The following is an 18,978-nucleotide window of genomic DNA, read 5'->3' as shown; positions in this document are numbered from 1 at the left end:
TACACCTTCTTTTCCATCCCCACTGACAATGAGGAAGGGCAGTAGTGGAGATCTCCCAACAGTTAGGAGGCTTTTGGAGTCAGATGAGTGGGTAGCAATAGTTCCTCTCCTTTCCAGTAGCCATAAGGCAGGGGAGGGAAGGTGTATGGGTGGATCGGGAGTTCAAATATCTAAGGTATCAGATACCCAATATCCTGAGCAAGACTGATGTCTAGATATTAGTATTGGAAAAATGTGTATTCAAATAGGGAATGTTGTCTACAATGATTAGAGCAGGAGATTGAGAGTCAAGGTTCTAGTCCCACCTCTGATATTTACCTTGGGCTAACGTGTATCTCAGTTTACGTCTCTGTAAAATTGGGGTGTTTGCCCGTCGGACAGGTGTATTAAGATTTAATGAATCCTAGCACCCTCCCCTTCTCAGAAGTTGGGGTTGGGATGGAGGCTGCACTTCTTACCAGTCTTTATCCCCAATGCATTCTTATTGGCATCTGGTAAGTGTGATGTTGTTGACACGAACTGTGACCAAGAAATTGGAACAAAGGTCTGTAACTACGCGGGGGTGAGTGATTGCTGGACCCAGGCCATAAGCCACAACGTTGGTCTGAAAAGGATTGGGCCCAGACTAGGAAGGAGTCTAGTCTGTGAAAGAAGCTTATTGGGACATCTCTGAGGATGAAATTTACCTGTATTGAGTTTCCTACTGTATTCGGCTTAGACTTGCGTGTTTTGTTTTATTTTGCTTGGTAATTTACTTTGTTCTGTCTGTTATTACTTGGAACCACTTAAATCCTACTTTTTATACTTAATAAAATCACTTTTGCTTATTAATTAACCCAGAGTAAGTTATTAATACTTGGGGGAGCAAATAGCTGTGCATATCTCTCGATCAGTGTTATAGAGGGTGGACAATTTGAGTTTACCCTGTATAAGCTTTATGTAGAGTAAAAGAGGTTCATTTGGAGTTTGGATCCCATTGGGGTCTGGGTGCTAGAGACAGGAGCACTTGCAAAGCTGTTTTCAGTTAAGTCTGCAGCTTTGGGGATGTGGGTCAGACCCTGGGTCTGTGTTGCAGCAGATTAGCATATCTCGCTCAACAAGACAGGGTTCTGAAGGCCCAAACTGGCAGAGAAAACGGGCTCAGTACATCAGGTGACAGTCCCATGGGGATCTCTGTGAGCGAACCCGTCACAGTAAGTTTCAAGCCCTATCTTTCAATATGAACTTTTGATTATTAAAATTGCTTCTAATAAATAGAAGTGTGGTGCTTGAGTACATGAGAGATGGATGTGATTAGGCTTGAAATGAAAGATACATCAGAAATGTTGTCGTATCTAATTTTTAGTATTCTTGAGTAATTTAGTTTGCCATTCTGCTTGTATTTTCAGGTGAGGCCTGAAGTTAGTTATTGAGCTGATAAAGCAGAGAGAGATAAGAACATGTTATTAGAAGCAGGGAGACAAGATCAGACTAGAAGTTATAAACTTGTTTCTGCTTGGCTTTCAGTGCTATTAACTGAATAAGTTTTATTTTGTGTGCCATGTGAATTTTACTACCATGAAATAAATAGGTTGTTGCTGCAAAGAAGGGAAATTTTAGTAGTAGTTAGTGTGGCTATTTCTGGAATGAATGGAAACCTGTATCTTTCCCCAAGTGCTGTCATTTCATAATATTTTTGTTAATTAAACACTGTCCGTCACTACAACTTTAGACGCCTGAGGTTAATTTAGGTTATTTCGTGTATTTTTACTTGGTAGACTTTCTAATAAGTCATTAGATTTTTATGTTCAAATTGTGTTAATGGCAAATGGTAAATTCTAGTATTAGTAAATTTAGTAAATTACTAGTAATTAGTAAAAAAAAATAGTAAATAGTAAATTGTAATAATAGTAAATTCTAATTGGATAACTGCTTATTCTGCTTTGCTATCATTGTGTTGTAAAACACACTGGTAACAAGAAAAAAATTAAATGCCTTTAGAAGACTAAAACATCCTGTGTTACGAGGCTGCTGAGATATCTGTAGATTAATGTGGAATGTGGTGGCTTTAAAAGCAGACGCAGTTCCTGGATATATGACAAGTAGAAGGCCTGGCACATCACCTTTTATCCCCTGGGTGCTCCAAATCCATCAATCAGTGAGGGAGAAAAATTAAATTTTCACAAGATTTTTGTGTGTCATCCTGGAGCAATATAACTTTGTCCTGGGCTTTTATCATGAAGCCTGATGGATTTAAAGCTAGTCATTATGCTTTTAGAGTAGATGGTAGAGAAAAATAAAAACATGTTCTTGAATAAAAGAAGCAGATTGTTCCAAACAGTCTTATGGACTTGATGAGAAAGGTGTTTCATACCTGAAGTTATCTCCATACCCACCAGTCTCAGGGAAACATGATAAGCAAGAAATTGTGATGGACAAAGTTAACTTCTTGATGGCAGAACAACTGTTCTTCCATCCTTGTAGTACTTCATGTCTCTGTGATTTGCTATGTTTTAGGGATGAATCGGTGTGTTCAAAACAAGCTGTAAAAATGTATGCGAATATTTAAGACACTACAGGAAGTGCATGATGGGAGGGAAAGGGAATAAATATATCCTGGCATATTACCAGATATATAGGTAGACTCTTTGACCAGTGAGAAATGCAACAACCCCGTAGAAATTAATTGTCAAGATGTCTTTGTGACACTGCACCCCATATTCTTCACAGTAACAGTATTATGATATGTTTATAGCATAATTATGATGTATTTTATGAAAGATAAGTCATGTGAGGTGTCATTGGAAAGTTATAACTTGCTGAATATGATTATCCTGTTTGTATGCATGTATCATTTTTGTATCTGAAATCATGAATATTGACTATCTATACTTCAAATGTAGTTACACCTGGGTGATGTCCACTAGACAAGATGCTTTCAGTCTAGTGGGTGGGGAAGGGCCTATTCAGGGCAATGGGCCATTAGGAAAAACAATAGGCCTTAGGAGAAGCTTATCCCCCAGCTGTGAGCCTTCCTGAGAATGCTACACACAGCCTGTAAGAAATGACTGTGATGACTCTACAAGGACATGTGTCCAGGTCACATGCTGGACTCCATCTTGAAATGTCAGTATTTTTCCACAAACTAGTCCGGGAACCAAGCTTTGAAACAAAGGGTTCCTGCCATATGCTAAATCTATATAAATCAGGGAGTGACATCATCTGGGGTTCTTCACTCCCAACACAAGACAACTCCTGGAAACACCTGAGAAAAAAGATTGAACTGGGGAAGTGCTGGACCCAGGCTAAAGGGATTTCTAGCCTGTGTGTGAAAGACCTGGGGATTCCAAGCTGTAAAGCAAGTGCAGCTTTCCCCTTAAGAATCTGCAACCTGCTTGTATCATTTCTCAGAGTGAGAAATCACTGTTTGGCATCACTTATAATCACTTAAAATCTATCTTTTGTAGTTAATAAACTTGTTCTTGTTTTAATCTAAACCAGTGAGCTTTGACTGGAGTGCTTGGGGAAAATCTCTGCTTGGTTACAAGTGTGCATTGCTCTCTTCACATTGAGGGAGAGGTGGACCGGGTATTAAACCCATATACTAGCCAGACTTGAGCAGGGCAGGACGGTACTGCTCTGGGGTCCTACGCTGGGAAGCTGGTGGTCGGAGAAAGCTGCGTGTAACTGCAGCTGGGTGTGTTCCTACCTGTGTGAATGCTGGTGAAAGTGCAGGCTTGGAGGGCTTTGCAGCTTGTCACAGCAGCACAGTGTGAGAGGGAGCCCAGGCTGGTGGGTCAGAGGGTTCAGCGGTACCCCAGTTCCAGGTGGCACCCCAGGGGGAACCCACCACAGTCTTATTGCTGCTTTTGAAATGTATGTTTTAAAAATGGAAAAGATAAGGAATATGATGTTTGACATTGTTGATTCTGAGAACTTTCTCGCTGCTCATAGTTCTACAGCCATTTATTATAAAACTTTTCTACCACTGGTTTCTGCTATGAGGTTCTGTAAATCTGATGCCAAAGCAATGTACCTGTTGTGAATTCTGGCAAATATCTACTTTGTTACTACAGGGCGACTTGACAATAAGCGTTTCCTACAAGATATAAGTTATTCCACCTACGGGTGGGGTTTTTGTCTTTGGTTTGCTTTTACTAAATGTTATGGCATCAGACTGAATACAACCTAAGCAACACTTCTGCTTCATACATGACTTGGATTTAGAACCAATCAATGCTCTATTTAGAAAGATGGAAAAGAGCCATTCTGTTCCTTCAGAATACACAGGGTCTTGCGATGACACAAAATACATCAAAGTAAATGTATTTATCTCTTCAGCAAACAATTTTCCATATCTAATTTTATGTCCGTACGATAGTTTCACAAACTCTGGAACACCTGGTCGAAAAGGGACTCTGGTGGCTCCAGTCAGCACCGCCGACTGGAGCCACCAAAGGTCCGGTCGGTGGTGCTGCGGCGCTAAAGCAGGCTAGTTCCTATCTGTCGTGGCTCCGCGCTGTGCCCTGTAATTGGCCAGCAGGTCTGGCTCCTGGGGAGAGGGGGCACACGGGGCTCCGCGTGCTGCCCCCACCCCGAGCACCAGCTCTGCACTCCCATTGGCTGGATGGTGCCTGCGAGCGAGAGCAGCATGCGGCGCCTCCTGCCCCCCTCACCCAGCCTACTAGTTCTGGACCTGCTAGCTGCTTCCTGGGTGCATGCAATGCAGTGTCAGTACAGGCAGGCAGCCTGCCTTAGCCCTGCTGCGCTGCTGACTGAGAGCCACCTGAGGTAAGCCTGAGCCCCACCCCCCTGACCCAGCCCTGAGCCCTCCCAAACCTGGAGTCCCCTCCTGCACCCCAAACCTCTCATCCCTGGCCCCACCCTAGAGCCAGCACCCCCAGCCCAGAGTCCTCACCTCCTCCCACAACCCAACCTCCTGCCTCAACCCGCAGCCACATCCCACATTCCGAATCCATCGGCCCCACCTCCCAGCCTAGAGCCCGCACCCCCAGCTGGAGTCCTCACCCTCTGCCTCAACCTGCAGCCCCATCCCACATTCCGAATCCATCGGCCCCACCTCCCAGCCTGGAGCCCCCTGCTGTACCCCAAACCCCTCATACCCAGCCCCACCCTAGAGCCCGCACCCGAAGCCACTGCCCCAGCCCAGTGAAAGTGACTGAGGGTGGGGGAGAGCGAGCCACTGAGGGTGGGGGAAAGCGAGCCACCGAGGGAGGGGGAATGTAGTGAGTGAGGGCGGGGCCTCAGGGAAGGGGTGGGGCTAGGATGTTCAGTTTTCTGCAATTAGAAAGTTGGCAACCCTAGATTGCACAGGTCTAATTAAAGGTGTAAGTTGACCTCCTGAATTTATACTTGTGGTGATATGTAGGAATATAAAAACTCATGTGACTTTAAGATTCCAGGTTAAGTTAGCAGGTAGTTTATATTTTTATATATAAAATATATTACTTGGCACATTTGATCTGAAAATCATTAAGACCTTAAGTGAGAAACCCCACCATGCCCCTTTCAGTTACTTTTCAGTAGAGCCACACTTCAAAAGCATTTTATTGTTCAGAACATCCATACCTTACTTGTTCTATTTTGGAATAGTAAAACAAACGTGACAGCTTCAAAGGGAACTATTTCTCGATAGAGATGACTAACTCGAAGGTTTGAATAATTTGACTTGTACTCCATTTTGACTGGGGGTTCATTCTTGAACTTAGTTTTACTGTCATGAACTGACAGCAGACACATGCCCGTTAGATTAAACTGGAGTTCCATGCATGTACACAGTGTGGTATCACAAAATTTAATGAGTTCCTACTCAGCCAGATGAGAGGGAGGATCAAACCCTCTTTTTTACATTGAAATGGAAACTTTGGGGAAACCAAAATAACAGATCAATCCAAGATTGATATCTAAGCACTGGTAATGGAAAACTATCCTTTTGTGTCACATTTGTTTTGATTGTGCTTATAAAATGAGGTAGCTTCTACAAAAATGGCAGAATTATTACATTCCTATTTTCTTTTCTAGAAATGGTGCAATTATCTCAGAACTTTCTCATAGTCTGAAAACTGTTTGTATTAAATGCTCCAGCATCCTTTGTGGCAATGGGCAGTAAAAGTCCAATCTGGTTTTATATTTTTATTTACATAAAATATTTGTAGTTTGATACAATGGCTTATGTGGCTCTACTGTCTCTTTTTTTGAATATGGAACCAAGGCTTGGATATGTTAAAATGCATTTCTGTTCTTGAAGATGGGGAAAAAAAAAATCTTTCTTTTCTGAGAGCTATTTTCATAAATAGAAATGCCTTGCTTCTTTTCTGTCTGACCTATGGCAGAAGCAGTTGCTGATATAAACCAGTGGGTCTGAAGTGGGTGGAGTAGATTAGATGCTCTTGTGACACATGACAGCCTAGTGTTTCCACTTCTGTCATACAAGTGCCACCTTACTTCATTATAGTCTGTTTCCATGACAGCAACATCTTTCTCAATTTTTGTATGTTATCTATTGTCTTCCTCTTTTTCCATCTTCCATCAAGTAGTATGTCAAGGGCTTGTCTAGAAATAGTTTTTGACCTCTGTACAACATGCTTAAACCACTTCAGCCTTCTTTCTTGAATCATTGTTTCTACAGTCTGTTGGCCAGTCCTTTGCATCACGTCAGTGTAGGTGTCTGCTGGAGGGATAAAGTAACTAAGTATTCTCCGCTAGCATCTCTAATGGAATGCATTCAACATTCCTGTTGTGGGCTTCTAACATTTGCCAAGTTTCAGAAGCATATAAAAACATTGGTATCATAGTAACAGAGTATAACTTTATCTTGGTTCTTGAGTGAATCTTCATATTTTTCCAAATATTTCCTGGTCTCAGAAAAGCTCCACATGCCTTCCCAGTTCTTGCTTCCACCTCCTTATGGAATTGGTCATCAGCACTGATTGTGCCTCTAAGATACGCAGGCTCGTTAACCATGTAGTATTCTTCACTATCAAACAGATACGTGCCATCATTGCTGACTCCTCTTCAACGATCATGCCTTTCATTTTCTTTTGGCTGATCCTTAGTCCTACTTTGGCACCCTCATGTATAACATTGATAGTGGTCTTTTTCGTGGCATTGTCATGTGTGTCTGTAGCAAGGCGGTGTGGTTCCCCGCTGCCCCGGAGAGGGACGAGCCTCTCCGGACACCAAAGTGGGCGGCGCCAGCGAATCCTGCCCCCGCCCCCAGGGGACAAGGTGCAGGACAGGAAATATAAAAGCCCAACCCCAGAGCTCACTAGAAATACAGCCACTGGAGAGGCCAGACGCCTGCAGCCTAGCTCCCTATTGGGAGACCCTGGCAATCAGCGGCCGACCCGGAGACAGGCCTGACCTGCTGACACTGACTAGAGCCCGGAGGAGCTGCCAAGCTTATCCCTCGCCAGGTACCCTGAGGAGCCCATGGTGTTTGACCCCTCGGAGCACACCATCCGGACCCAGGTACCTCTAGAGGGGGAGTTAGGAAGTAGCCCGGGGGCAGCCAACTTTAGTCTGGCTGCAGCACTGCCAGAGCCTATGTCAGTGTTTTGCAGCCAGGATCCCCACTGACTCAGCAGCAGGCCTTCCTCTGCTGCTAGGATCCTGGGCTGGGATGCAGTGGAGTGGGTGGGCCTGTGTCGCCCCGCCACCCAACTTGTGGGTGGCAGTCTCCCCCTCTCCCAGGCCCTTCGGAGCCAAGAGTCTGGACTTGCTGTTTACCTGCCTTTGCTCAGCCCGTCTGAGGGCCTGAGCCATTGTCTCTTTGCTGCCCTGCCCTGACCCAGGGCCGGGCCTGCTCAATATACAACAGTTGCTCAGCTCCTGTCTGAGGACCTGAGCCTGTGACTCACTACTGCCCACCGACCGGGCGTGAATAACTGTTGTGTTTTGCCTCTACTGCTGTCATGGCGAGAGACTCCTGCGGCCAGGCTAATTCCCCGTTACAACTGAAAGGAAGTAGCAAGGCGGTGTGGTTCCCCGCTGCCCCGGAGAGGGACGAGCCCCGGCCAAACCCCTCTACAGTGTCGAACAGAAAAATGTCATTTGCAAAGTCAAGATCTTGAAGTTTTCCCTCTACTCCACATAACTCCTGTGTCTTCCTTTGACATTTCTCTTTGCATCACGTGGGGGGGAACGACACTTTTCTCTCATTGCGGGAAACACAAACTAACATGGAAGCCAAATGATGGAATTACTGAGAAACAGTTGGACTACATTTCCATAAGTAGACAGTGAAGAAGATTGCGGCTGGATACACAATCTTTTACAAGTGCTGACGTAGGAAGTGACCATTATCTTATCATTGGACAGTTAGCTTATATTATTAGTTTTATTCTAACAAGAAAAGAGAGATGGTATTTGATGTGAAGAAACTCACCCATGAATCCAGAGCTCATTTTAGAGATGTCACAACTTCTCACCAGACAACTTCACTTGGACCAAGAGGATCAAGGAACAAAGAGTGGTTACATACATGGAAATCGAGAAAAGAAGAGCCTTAAAAGAGAAGCAAGCTCAAGAGAGACAGTATGAAAGGCAATTCACGCTGCACTGGGAGTATGTAGAGAAAGACAAAGAAGCAAAGATGTTATTTTGGAAAGATAAGAGATAATGTCTTGACAAAAAAATGAGAGAACCTGAGAACTGTCTGTGAGAGGTGGCTTTAAGAACCTGTTTCAGGTGTGTAAGACAGTCATGAAACACATCAAGAAAGTTCAACAGAAACTTCATTACAATTTTTAAGGTTCTGATTTCTTTTTAACTATTAGTCTATCTTCCCTGTCTCTAAATCACTTTTATAGGAGATCTGCAAATTGGAGTATAAAACACCATTAAGTTTACTATAACTTGCTCAGTGTCCCAATAACATGGCTAAGATGGGCATTCTGCATAGTAGAGCTTAATTTATTTGTCTAAAGTTAAATGTAGGATAGCCACCTTTCCTTATACTTAAGGTTCCCCATTTTTTATAAATGAAAACAGGACATGCAATGAAGACAGCCTGAGCCAACAATTCTCTTTAAAAAGGAAAATAGTTGAGATCCAAATTCTAGTTTTTTAGCTAAAGTTTGTAATGAAAATGTTTACGTGACTTTTTTTCTTTAGCTTCAATGAGTAGTTGATTTGTTACGTTTCTGTGGGATGTAAATATTCCCCTGCAATGATTGCCTCTGAAACACTAATATCAGAGGGGTAGCCATGTTAATCTGTATCCACAAAAACAACGAGGAGTCCGGTGGCACCTTAAAGACTAACAGATTTATTTGGGCATAAGCTTTCGTGGGTAAAAAAACCCACTTATTCAGATGCATGGAGTGAAAATTACAGATACAGGCATAAATATATATTGGCACATGAAGAGAAGGGAGTTACCTTACAAGTGGAGAACCAATATTGAAGACCAATTCCATCAGGGTGGATGTGGTCCACTCCCAATAATTGATGAGGAGGTGTCAATACCAAGAGAGGGAAAATTGCTTTTGTAGTGAGCCAGCCACTCCCAGTCCCTATTAAAACCCAAATTGATGGTGTTACCCCAGGCAGATGGAAAGATGTTTTAAAAACCATGAAGAATGGTGCCCAGCTTCACATACTCTATTATTTCAGCCTAGGAATCCTTACTGGTTTCTAAAGTAATGGGCATAGTCTTAATTCATCATAGTAGCAACCAAGGTTAGCTTAGACCTTTCTGGTTGGGGGAGTAAGTGGTGCTCTCTTTTCCTCAGTCCCTCTGGTCATTTGGAATGCATCTCTGTCTTGGCTCATTATGCTCATTAAATATTTATATAACAGTAGTGCTCAGAGACCTTCATTAGGATTGGGACTCTCTTGTGCTATGTGCTATATGCTATGCAAACAGAAAAGTAGAGAGAGTCCCCATCTCAAATAATTTGCAGTCCGAGCCAGCTAGCATAAGTTGTCATTGCCGCTGTCTGTGCCTTGATCCCAGGTACCTTATTAGAAATCCAGTAAGTACACATTAATCTTAATAGAAATCCAGAACAGGCCTGGTTGGTAGATGTAGATGGTTCCGAGTACCAGTGCTGTGTCTCTCTGAAGTGCCTAGGACTTGAGTAGAGGCATTGGAACTAACACTCATAGTTCATCCCTGGCCTCAGTATGGGTGAGTTGATTCAGGCCCAGTGTAGTAATGAAGAGTGAATTGTGGCATATACCTCTGCAGCAAGGGAAGGAATGTGATAGACAGCTTTAGGTTATTGGAGATCAATAGGTGGTGGTGTACCCTGAACACACAGTTCTGTTCCTAATCCATGGAACCATAGTAGAGAACTGTCTGATCACACGACATTTGCTGTCCTGTTTGTTTTCAGCTGTTAAATCACATGAAAAAAAAAGTAGGAATATGTTAAATATTTCTACTTTTCTGTACAAGCAGTTGCTGTTACCACAAACGGGTGGAAAAGTGATTTGCATTACTGAATTGGAAGACAGTGGTCCACACTGTGGGGAAAGTTGAGAGCCCCATGCCTATAATACACTTTTCACTTATATCAGCAGTTGTGCTGGAATGGGTTTAAATGTATCAATATATCTGATCAATGACTATAAATAGTGTTCCACAACTGGGGGCTTCCTTGCCACCCTCCCCACTCCCTCAAGTACACCTTCTGTTATTTCATCACAATGTCTTAGACAGGTAGGTCTTTTAGTTGTTTCTATAGTTACTGTAATAGTGTGTAAGTGCTTGATTAATGAACAGAGAGGGGCAGATCTGTATTTGTAGGGTCTTGGCCATACTTCAGGTCATAGGAGGTGACCTGCAGGAATGGGAATAATTTTTACTTTACCTTATGGTGGTATCATAATGCATTATTGTATATGTGCATTTGACTTCTACTTTGCTTTACTCTGAAACATGTATTTGTCACTGTTAGACGCAGCATACCAGCTGAGACGGAGCTTTTCCCCTTTTGATATGGCAGCTCTTATATAAAGTGGATTTTGTATCAGGTTGATAATCCATTCGGATAGCTTTTCTTTCGTGTATATGATAAATGTGTACCTACTGGCTTTGCTGATGCTGCAGTGTTGTGCAAAAATGACAAGGTCTGTATTGTTTGTGTATTGAGACACTGGCTGTTGTTGCTAATCAGAATCCTGATACCTAAAATTAATAGCGGGTCTGAAGGACAGCAATTAAGATAATTCATCTTCCAAATGAGTCAATGTGATATCCATTGGTAGTTTAAATTTATATACCGAGGGCACGTAAACCATTAAAAAGGGTAATGGGTGCCCTCAAGGCATGTGTTTCAAAGCAGTATGTCATTTTGGTGCTGTGACAGTAGATAACTTCGCTTTAAGGGAAGCTGCTATTCATTTATCAATTAAATGTCTATGGAAATGTTCATGTTTGCTGTAGAACGATCACAGCAGTCTATTGGAAGTTAAATCAAAGGATAAGATTTGTGTTTTAAGACTTTATGGCATTATCATGAGAGATGCTAATTAGAAAGCTTTCTTGGCGGTAATAGGACACCGGAGAAGAACTTTAAAAGCTATTAATGTTTCTTTAGAGAGACAAGGTGGGTGACATAATATTTGTTATTGGACCAACTTTTGTTGGTGTGAGAGAGAAGTGTTCAAGCATACACAGAGCTCTTCTTCAGGTCCAGTAAAAGATATTACCTCACCCACTTTTCTCTCTCATATCCTGGGACTAACATGGCTACAACAACACTGCATACAATTAATGTTTCTTTGACACACACACACACACACACACACACACACACACACACACACACACACACACACACACACACACACACACACACACACACACACACACTTCTTCTTTTGTGTTTTGCCATCCCTGACAGTGACATAGGCATAACAATCAACTCGGTTTAGAATATCAAATGTTACTTTGTGTTTTTTGTTGCTGTGTTCATATTGTCAAAATGATGCATGAAATGCATAATATATATAAGGTTTCACTCAGATGGAAATGGAGCTGAATTCAGATTTGTGGACAAGGCAGTCCAACATGTCAGACAAGGAAATGAATTCCAATTTAGATTGCCAGTAGATGATGATCTCTTCTTACTGCATTTTATCTACCTCTTTGGTGCTGTCCATACTGGGAGAAACAGTATTTAGTAACTGTTGGCACAAGCAGAGTCCTAGCATGATTTTATTGACAGAGATATAGAAAGGGATTTTTGTCGGGGTTGGGGAGCGTCAAGTTGGCTAAACTGTGTGACAGACCAAAACTCCTCCGTTCACCACCTACTCTATTATGGTTTTATAACATGGGTCCAACACACAATTCTTAAAACTCCAGGAAGACTGTTGGCTCTTGTTAAAACAAACACTTGTGAACATGGTTGTCACTAGCATGGTGATGGTCCTAGTGTGGATAAGACTTATATCCAGGAAGAGGTGTGTGTATAGGAAGGTACTACATAACAAATACAACTAGCAGAGGTTTTTGTGTGGATAATATCTGCTACAAACCAACCAATGTCTTGAAATATATTTGTTGTTTGCAAGGAATTTTGACAAATAGTTTTGAGACTCTAGGTGTTTGCAAAGTACTCTCTTAAATGTGTCGTCATTCTCGTATGGCTCATCTACATTGTGTGGTATTGTTTCTACTCACTTGTTAGATGACTGAAACTTTTTAAACAAAAGCATAACAGGTAGAACAGCAGGAAGCCTGGCCTCCCGGGTAGGGATTGGTTGAAAGCTTTTTCTATCAAAACTGTTTTAAGTGGAAAATTGGATTTTGCCTAAACAAATATATTTTTGCTAAAAGTGTTTGCTTTCTATGGGAAAATCTTCACTTTTCATCAAACTCTCCAGCCAAAAATTTTCAGTGGTAGGCCAAAAACATTGGATTTTTCAGTTTTTCTGATGAAAAGTCAAGTTTCCTGCAGGAAGCACCACCCCCCTCCCAACTTTTTTTTTTTTTTTTCTTCCAACAAGCTCTACACCTAGACTATTTTTGTGTTGCAAATGCAGTGGTAGTCAGGGTGGTTTGCAATCGTCCTTTCTTTCTCCAGGAAAAACAAAAACAAAAAAACAAGCACATGGGAGGATGCCATTGAGATGGAATGGAAATGACACATTTTTCAGATAATCCTGAATTTACCATAAACGGAAACAGAGTTTTAAAGTCACAGCATCAGGTCCTGTTTTCAGTATTGTATCTGAAATACTTAACACAGACTCTGTGGCCTGTTAGAAATGGTCTCTAGTTTATTCTTTAACAGCAAGGATTTGTGTTTGCAGCAGTAAGAATTGTTAATCATACCAACGTACTGACTCACGCTATGTCTACACAGGGATAAACAACCCATGGCTGGCCTAGGTCAGCTGACTCAGGCTCACAGGGCTTGGTCTCGGGGGCTGAAAAATCGTTGTGTAGATGCTCGGGACCCTGGGAGGGTGGAGGGACCCAGAACTCAGGCTCCAGCCTGAGTCTATAAGGTACCACGGGACTCTTTGTTGCTGTTTACAGATCCAGACTAACACGGCTACCCCTCTGATACTTAACACCTACACAGTGATTTTTAGCCATGCAGCCTGAGTCAACTGACCTGGGCTAGCTGTGACTGTTTTATCCCTGTGTAGACATACCCTCAGAAGCCAATGAGGCAGATATGAGTTTGCCACTTAAATACCTCTAACTTATTTTCAACTGCCAGATACTTCTATAACCTTCTTCCTAGGTCCCTATGGCTTCTCCTAATGGATTATATGCTGCTTTTAGTATAAAGATGGTCATGCTCTGTGTTTACAGTCTCACTATTTCTTGGAGATAATCAAAGATTATCTGTTCTGATCTTGCCTCCCATTTTCAAAGCCAAGCAGCAAATCCAAGGATTGTTTACCCTGGATGGAGATAACAGCTGCTGCAGAGCTCCGTGCATGGCATCTGTTGTTCCTATTGTGAAAAATACCTCTCCTCCCCTGAAGTCCCTTTCATCCTCTACTCTCTTTCTTGTGACTCCATCCTTCATCTCTCCTCTCATATTCCTCTGTCTCTTCTTTCCTCCCCCACTCTCACCTTTTTCACCTTGATCTTCATAAGTGAAGGAGAAGATTTGAAAACCTGTTAAACAGGACCATTACCAAACAGTAGATTTTTATCATGCTGCAAACTTTGTTGTTTTAAAAAAAACCAACAACAACAACAACCCTTCCTTCCCCTCACAGTTCCTGTTGTTCTGGTGATGGGCACTGGAAAAAGATTTTAGATCCATTGTTTATGACCCTGAAAAAGAGCCTTCAATTTGTGTTGTGTTAGGCTGGGTTGGTTTAATAAAGTAAGAGTGTCAAATCCACTTTGAAGAAATCAAAATATTATTTCAATTCTCAGTGATTGTAATTATACTGTCAGAGTGCTTTCTCTTTCCTCTACTCTTTCCTTTCCCTCTGTGTGAGCTCTATCGATAAGTTTTATTCACTGTTTGGACTGCGTAGGCTGTCAGTGCATCAAGGAAGTTGTTGATTGCACCTTTACTGTTGTTAGCCTTGTTCATTGCTTTGTATTTTTTCTCCCTCTGTCTAGATAACATGTCACTTTTTATGCAAACACTGAATCAGGTTCTACTTTGACTTCAGTAGCTCAATCTGTGATTTCCTGCTCCTGTAGAATGAGCTGTTGGGGGAATTTGGCTGTGGGAAGCAGAGAAAATTTAAAGAGAATAACATTGATGGATGAGAGGCTTGAGATTTTTAGTTTTGCACATAAAAGCTTGTGAACTATGTCATAGGCTGTGTGGGTTCTGTGGCAGATGTGCCTAGAAGGAACACCTCTGTTTGAATTTAAAAGAATTTTTATTTTAAATAAATATAGAATTTGTAACTAATAAAACATTTGGTTTTTTCTTTCTTTCAGGGGGATGCACTTTTGATGATGGCCTGGGGCCCTGTGATTACCATCAAGACCTATATGACGATTTTGATTGGGTGCATGTCAGTGCTCAAGAGCCTCACTATTTGCCACCTGAGATGCCTCAAGGTGAGAGCCACAGTGGTGATGGTACAAGTTGAAGGGAAGGATTTGTGGCTTGTGTTTCTTTGTTGTTTTGAGAATTTTGAAGTTTCCTTAAAATGAGGTTACAGCCCTTGAACTTCCCTTAAAACTAGATAACACACAAGCCTGCTTTAGAAAAAAATAATAGGTAAATCTTCTAAGTGCTGGTCATGATTTTAGCTGGGTGGACTCCTAATTATTGTAATGAGCATTACACAGCCAGAACCTGTGGAAGCACTTTGGAAATATACCCCTTCAAATGTCAATAAATCTGTTTGTTCAGTCTTCAGTCTTCCTTTTAAATACACACAAGAACTTAACTAGCTTCTGCTAACTCTGTCCTATTTAAAAGAAGCATAACAAAATTTTACATTTTAAATGACATCTGATATATTTAGACTGAATCATTAGATAATATTAAAAGGCGAGAAAAAGATGCTTACAGAAAACTGACTGCTCATCTGGGGATAATCAGAAAGGTGATTTATGGAAATATTTCCATTGTTAATTACTATTGAGGACAGGTAATGAATAACTGAAGAGGTACAGCCTAGATGACCTTGCGTGCTCACCTTTGATGAACAGCTTAATCGGTGCTTCCCAGACAGGATGATATGCAAAGAAAATGAAAGCGTTTGAAATTCAACTACATTTTCCAATTAATAGGACATTTAAGTAATTAATCATGCAGAGGAGGAGAAAAGGTCATGGCCACTCTATTTGTAGCTAACATAGCTTCCATTTAGGCATGTGGGGAAGAGAAGGAACCTTGCCATTTACAAGCAACATAACCCTTTTACCATTTCTTCCCCCTTCATTTATTGCTTGTTGTGTGTTAATGGTGGTTAGAGAGTATATGTAATTTTTACTCCGGTAACTAGTGGCTAGCTAGGCATTTGCTGTTTCACCCTGCTGCTGCTAATATATGGGTGCATGTTACCGTGCCCATATCTTGTAAAATAGGCTCATGTGTTGAGCAGGTTTTATAGTTGATTTTAACAAAATGTGTGATGATAATGCATATAGGAAAGTAGATGTAAGTTCTTAAGACAGCATTCATTGCTGATGGTGTTTTTGTTAGTGTCCAAAGTAGTCCCAAAGAACAAGGCTTGAAGTTGGTTGCCTATTCTCAGGTTCATATTGTACGATTGCAAATATTTAGCCTTTTAAAATGGTGTGGAATTATATTGCTCATAATATGTGTTCATATGGCAGTTTAAATAGCTAGGTTTTGAAAGAGTCTGAATGACAAGATAGCTCTTGCTTCTCCCTAAATAACATGTCAGTGGTACAATTTTCAATCAGTTTGACTCTTTGCTCCCTAACCTGACACCTGATGTCTGTTCAGTTTCATGACAGACCAATTCACCCCACTGCATTCCCATTCTGTGGAGTATAGTTTCCTGTCCAAATGTCATATAAGCTTTAGAAGTATTTCTCTCCCCCCCTCCCCCACTTAAACATGTTTAAGCCCCCTTTATTTAATCAAAGATCAGGTCTTTGTACAATGAAGGGCGAGAGGTATATCACAAAACAGGGTGATCATACAAATGCAGGCAAGACTGAGTTATACAATGCGACAGTTTAGTATGTTAGGTGTTTAAAAAGCTACAGATAATTTTTGGGAATTAGTACCCAGTTTCAAATGCTGGCTCTCCAATAAGGTTACTTTGCAATTTGATCAGAAGGCATAAACTAGGATTAAGTGGTTCTGATTTTTAAAAGATCTACATCACACCGGAACTCCTACACTCAAACTGTTTCAAGTTTGAAATGGACTGGAACATTAGGATTAGGGTTTTACTGTGCAGTGGGACTTCTTATGATAGTCTTAAGGTATTTATAATTAAACTATTTCTCAACACCCAAGCCGCAGCCACGTTGTCACTGTCCTACGTTCATTGTTTTACATCTTTGTGGAATGTTTTAAATGTTGCATCTTTTTTAAAGACGAGAACTAAAAGTACCACAGAATATGTAATAGCAGATTGTTCATAAATATTGAGTGAGGCTAATGTGACTGAGCAACTTTCTTTCACCCCTGTGTCACCAGTTAAATGTGGCTCAGGTTTCTAGAAAATAGGTGACTGCCTTGATGCCTTTTTGACGCATGTAAAATGAGTGAGTTTGATTTTTTTCAGTAATGTTTTTAATGAATAGATGCCCCCATCACAAGAACTACCATCAAAATAAGCGAGTGTAACTAGATTAGGAGGGATTGGGGGTTTAGTTACTGAGTTGGGATAGCAAGAATATAGTGGTATGAAGAGTCAGAATTAAAGTAGAGTGAAGTAGACACTTCTTTGGTAAAGAGTGGGAAGTCAAATGCAAGTGTGGCAGGTGGAGTGGTGCAAGGAACAGAGAACTTATCTTCCAGCTGGCTGAAGTTGCTGTTCATAGGAGCAGCAGGAGGGTCTGGTTGAATAACATGGCTAAAAGAAGCTAACCCTCCCCTCATTGTATCCTTGTCCTGGATGAACAGCTAAGTGGGAAAGAGGGTGCTCTGCAAAACCAGTTTGCCTGGGCTACAGGTAGGAAGTACAGGGGAGATGGAAAGAGAGAAAATAAACTTAAGTTCAAATGATGGCTCCCACTCTATGAAGCTGTACCAGAGAGGTGGAGAAGTGGCTGTGGTTCTCACTGCATCTGGCTGTCATGCTTGTAAACACTAGCAGTATGAAAAATAGCCACTGAGTTCCAAGGGCTTCTTTATTTTCTCTCATGCTGTGGTCTCTGACCATCAGTGAGAGTGGGTGGTAGAAATGAGCAACTAACTGGTTTTTGAGTTTGGTGGCTTAACTGAAAAATCTGGAAAAACAAATTGTTTTGGATGTTTTGTTTTGTTTTTCTCACTGAAAGTTAAAACTGAAAGAATTTCAGGTTGTGGGTAGAAAAAAAAGTGGGTACAACAAACCATTGCTTTTGACTGTAAATGTTTTTTTTCCACATCTTTCATGTTATTTCCAGGTGTGTGTACTCTTGTTTTAAAAATAAATCTAAGGTTTGAAATCTTTTTGAAATGAAAGGTTGAAAAAGTCACAATGAAATGGTTTGGCTGTCTTGAAATCTTTTTTGGCCAAAACTATTCATTAAATTTGACCCCAATTTGCAAATATTTTTGATCGGCCAGAAGTTTCATTTTTCAGTGGATAAACGATTCATCCAAAAAAAATTTCATCCAGCTCTAGTGGGTGGATGAGCAGGAGATGCCAGCAGGGCGAGGAAAATGCCTTGCCCTTGTCAGCATTGCAGTAGCACCCTCCCAACAGTGGTTGAAACCACAGAGCACCCTGTCAGGCGTCCCTTGATGCTCTCTTCCAGCAGCCATCCAACTATGGAGAGATAAAATAATGAAGCAACAGGAGGAGAGAGGGCGCAAATAAAGTTAACCTTCTGCTACTTATGTTTGAAAAGCCCTGCTTTTCTATAGCTGTTCACATGCCATGGATCTCTCTTAAGGGTAATAACCAGCCCACTGCTCTGTACGGTGAAGGGGTTCAATGCAAGAAAGCTGTGCATGGGGAGTGCATGACAGAGCTCCGCACAGTAAGTGAGGTGCAAGGCTAGGAGCAGAGAATCCAGTGATGCTCCGATCCTCCCAAGCTCCCCAACTCTGTAGGGTATAATAAAGCTATAACCATTGGCTGAAGTACTCTTCATGGAGCTGCTCTGTGGGGTTGAGGGAAGGATACCTAATTTTTTATATCTTCACTAAATCCCACACATCTGCCCAATGCCTAGTCTTGGCTACTTTAGTGGGTGCTTGTTTAAGGCTTTAGCACCTGGCTACGTGAAAAAAGAATATTGCACATGCTTAGTGTGCAGTTTTAAGTCCTCCTAACTTTCTCAAAATAAAACATTTTTTGAAACTAAGCAAAGACCAAAATACTCAGTGAGAATTATCTCCAGGCCAAATCTCAACTTTTAAACTTCTACCGTTGTTTAAGGTGGTTCAGGTAGTG

General features: G+C 41.6%; 1 protein-coding gene across 1 annotated transcript in view; it reads left to right on the top strand.

Annotated features, from left to right (window-relative positions):
* PTPRK (protein tyrosine phosphatase receptor type K) overlaps positions 1-18,978 on the top strand; it is a 585,126-nt gene that overhangs the window by 109,624 nt on the left and 456,524 nt on the right. Inside the window, exon 2 of the mRNA XM_065401786.1 lies at positions 14,879-15,001. Coding sequence (XP_065257858.1) covers positions 14,879-15,001 — 123 coding nt within the window. The remainder of the gene's footprint in view (positions 1-14,878; positions 15,002-18,978) is intronic.

This window comes from Emys orbicularis, chromosome 3 (genome assembly GCF_028017835.1).
Source record: "Emys orbicularis isolate rEmyOrb1 chromosome 3, rEmyOrb1.hap1, whole genome shotgun sequence".
In the NCBI taxonomy this organism is placed as follows: Eukaryota; Metazoa; Chordata; order Testudines; family Emydidae; genus Emys; species Emys orbicularis.
Note: the sequence above shows the minus strand (reverse complement) of the source record. Positions and strands in the feature narration are given on the sequence as shown.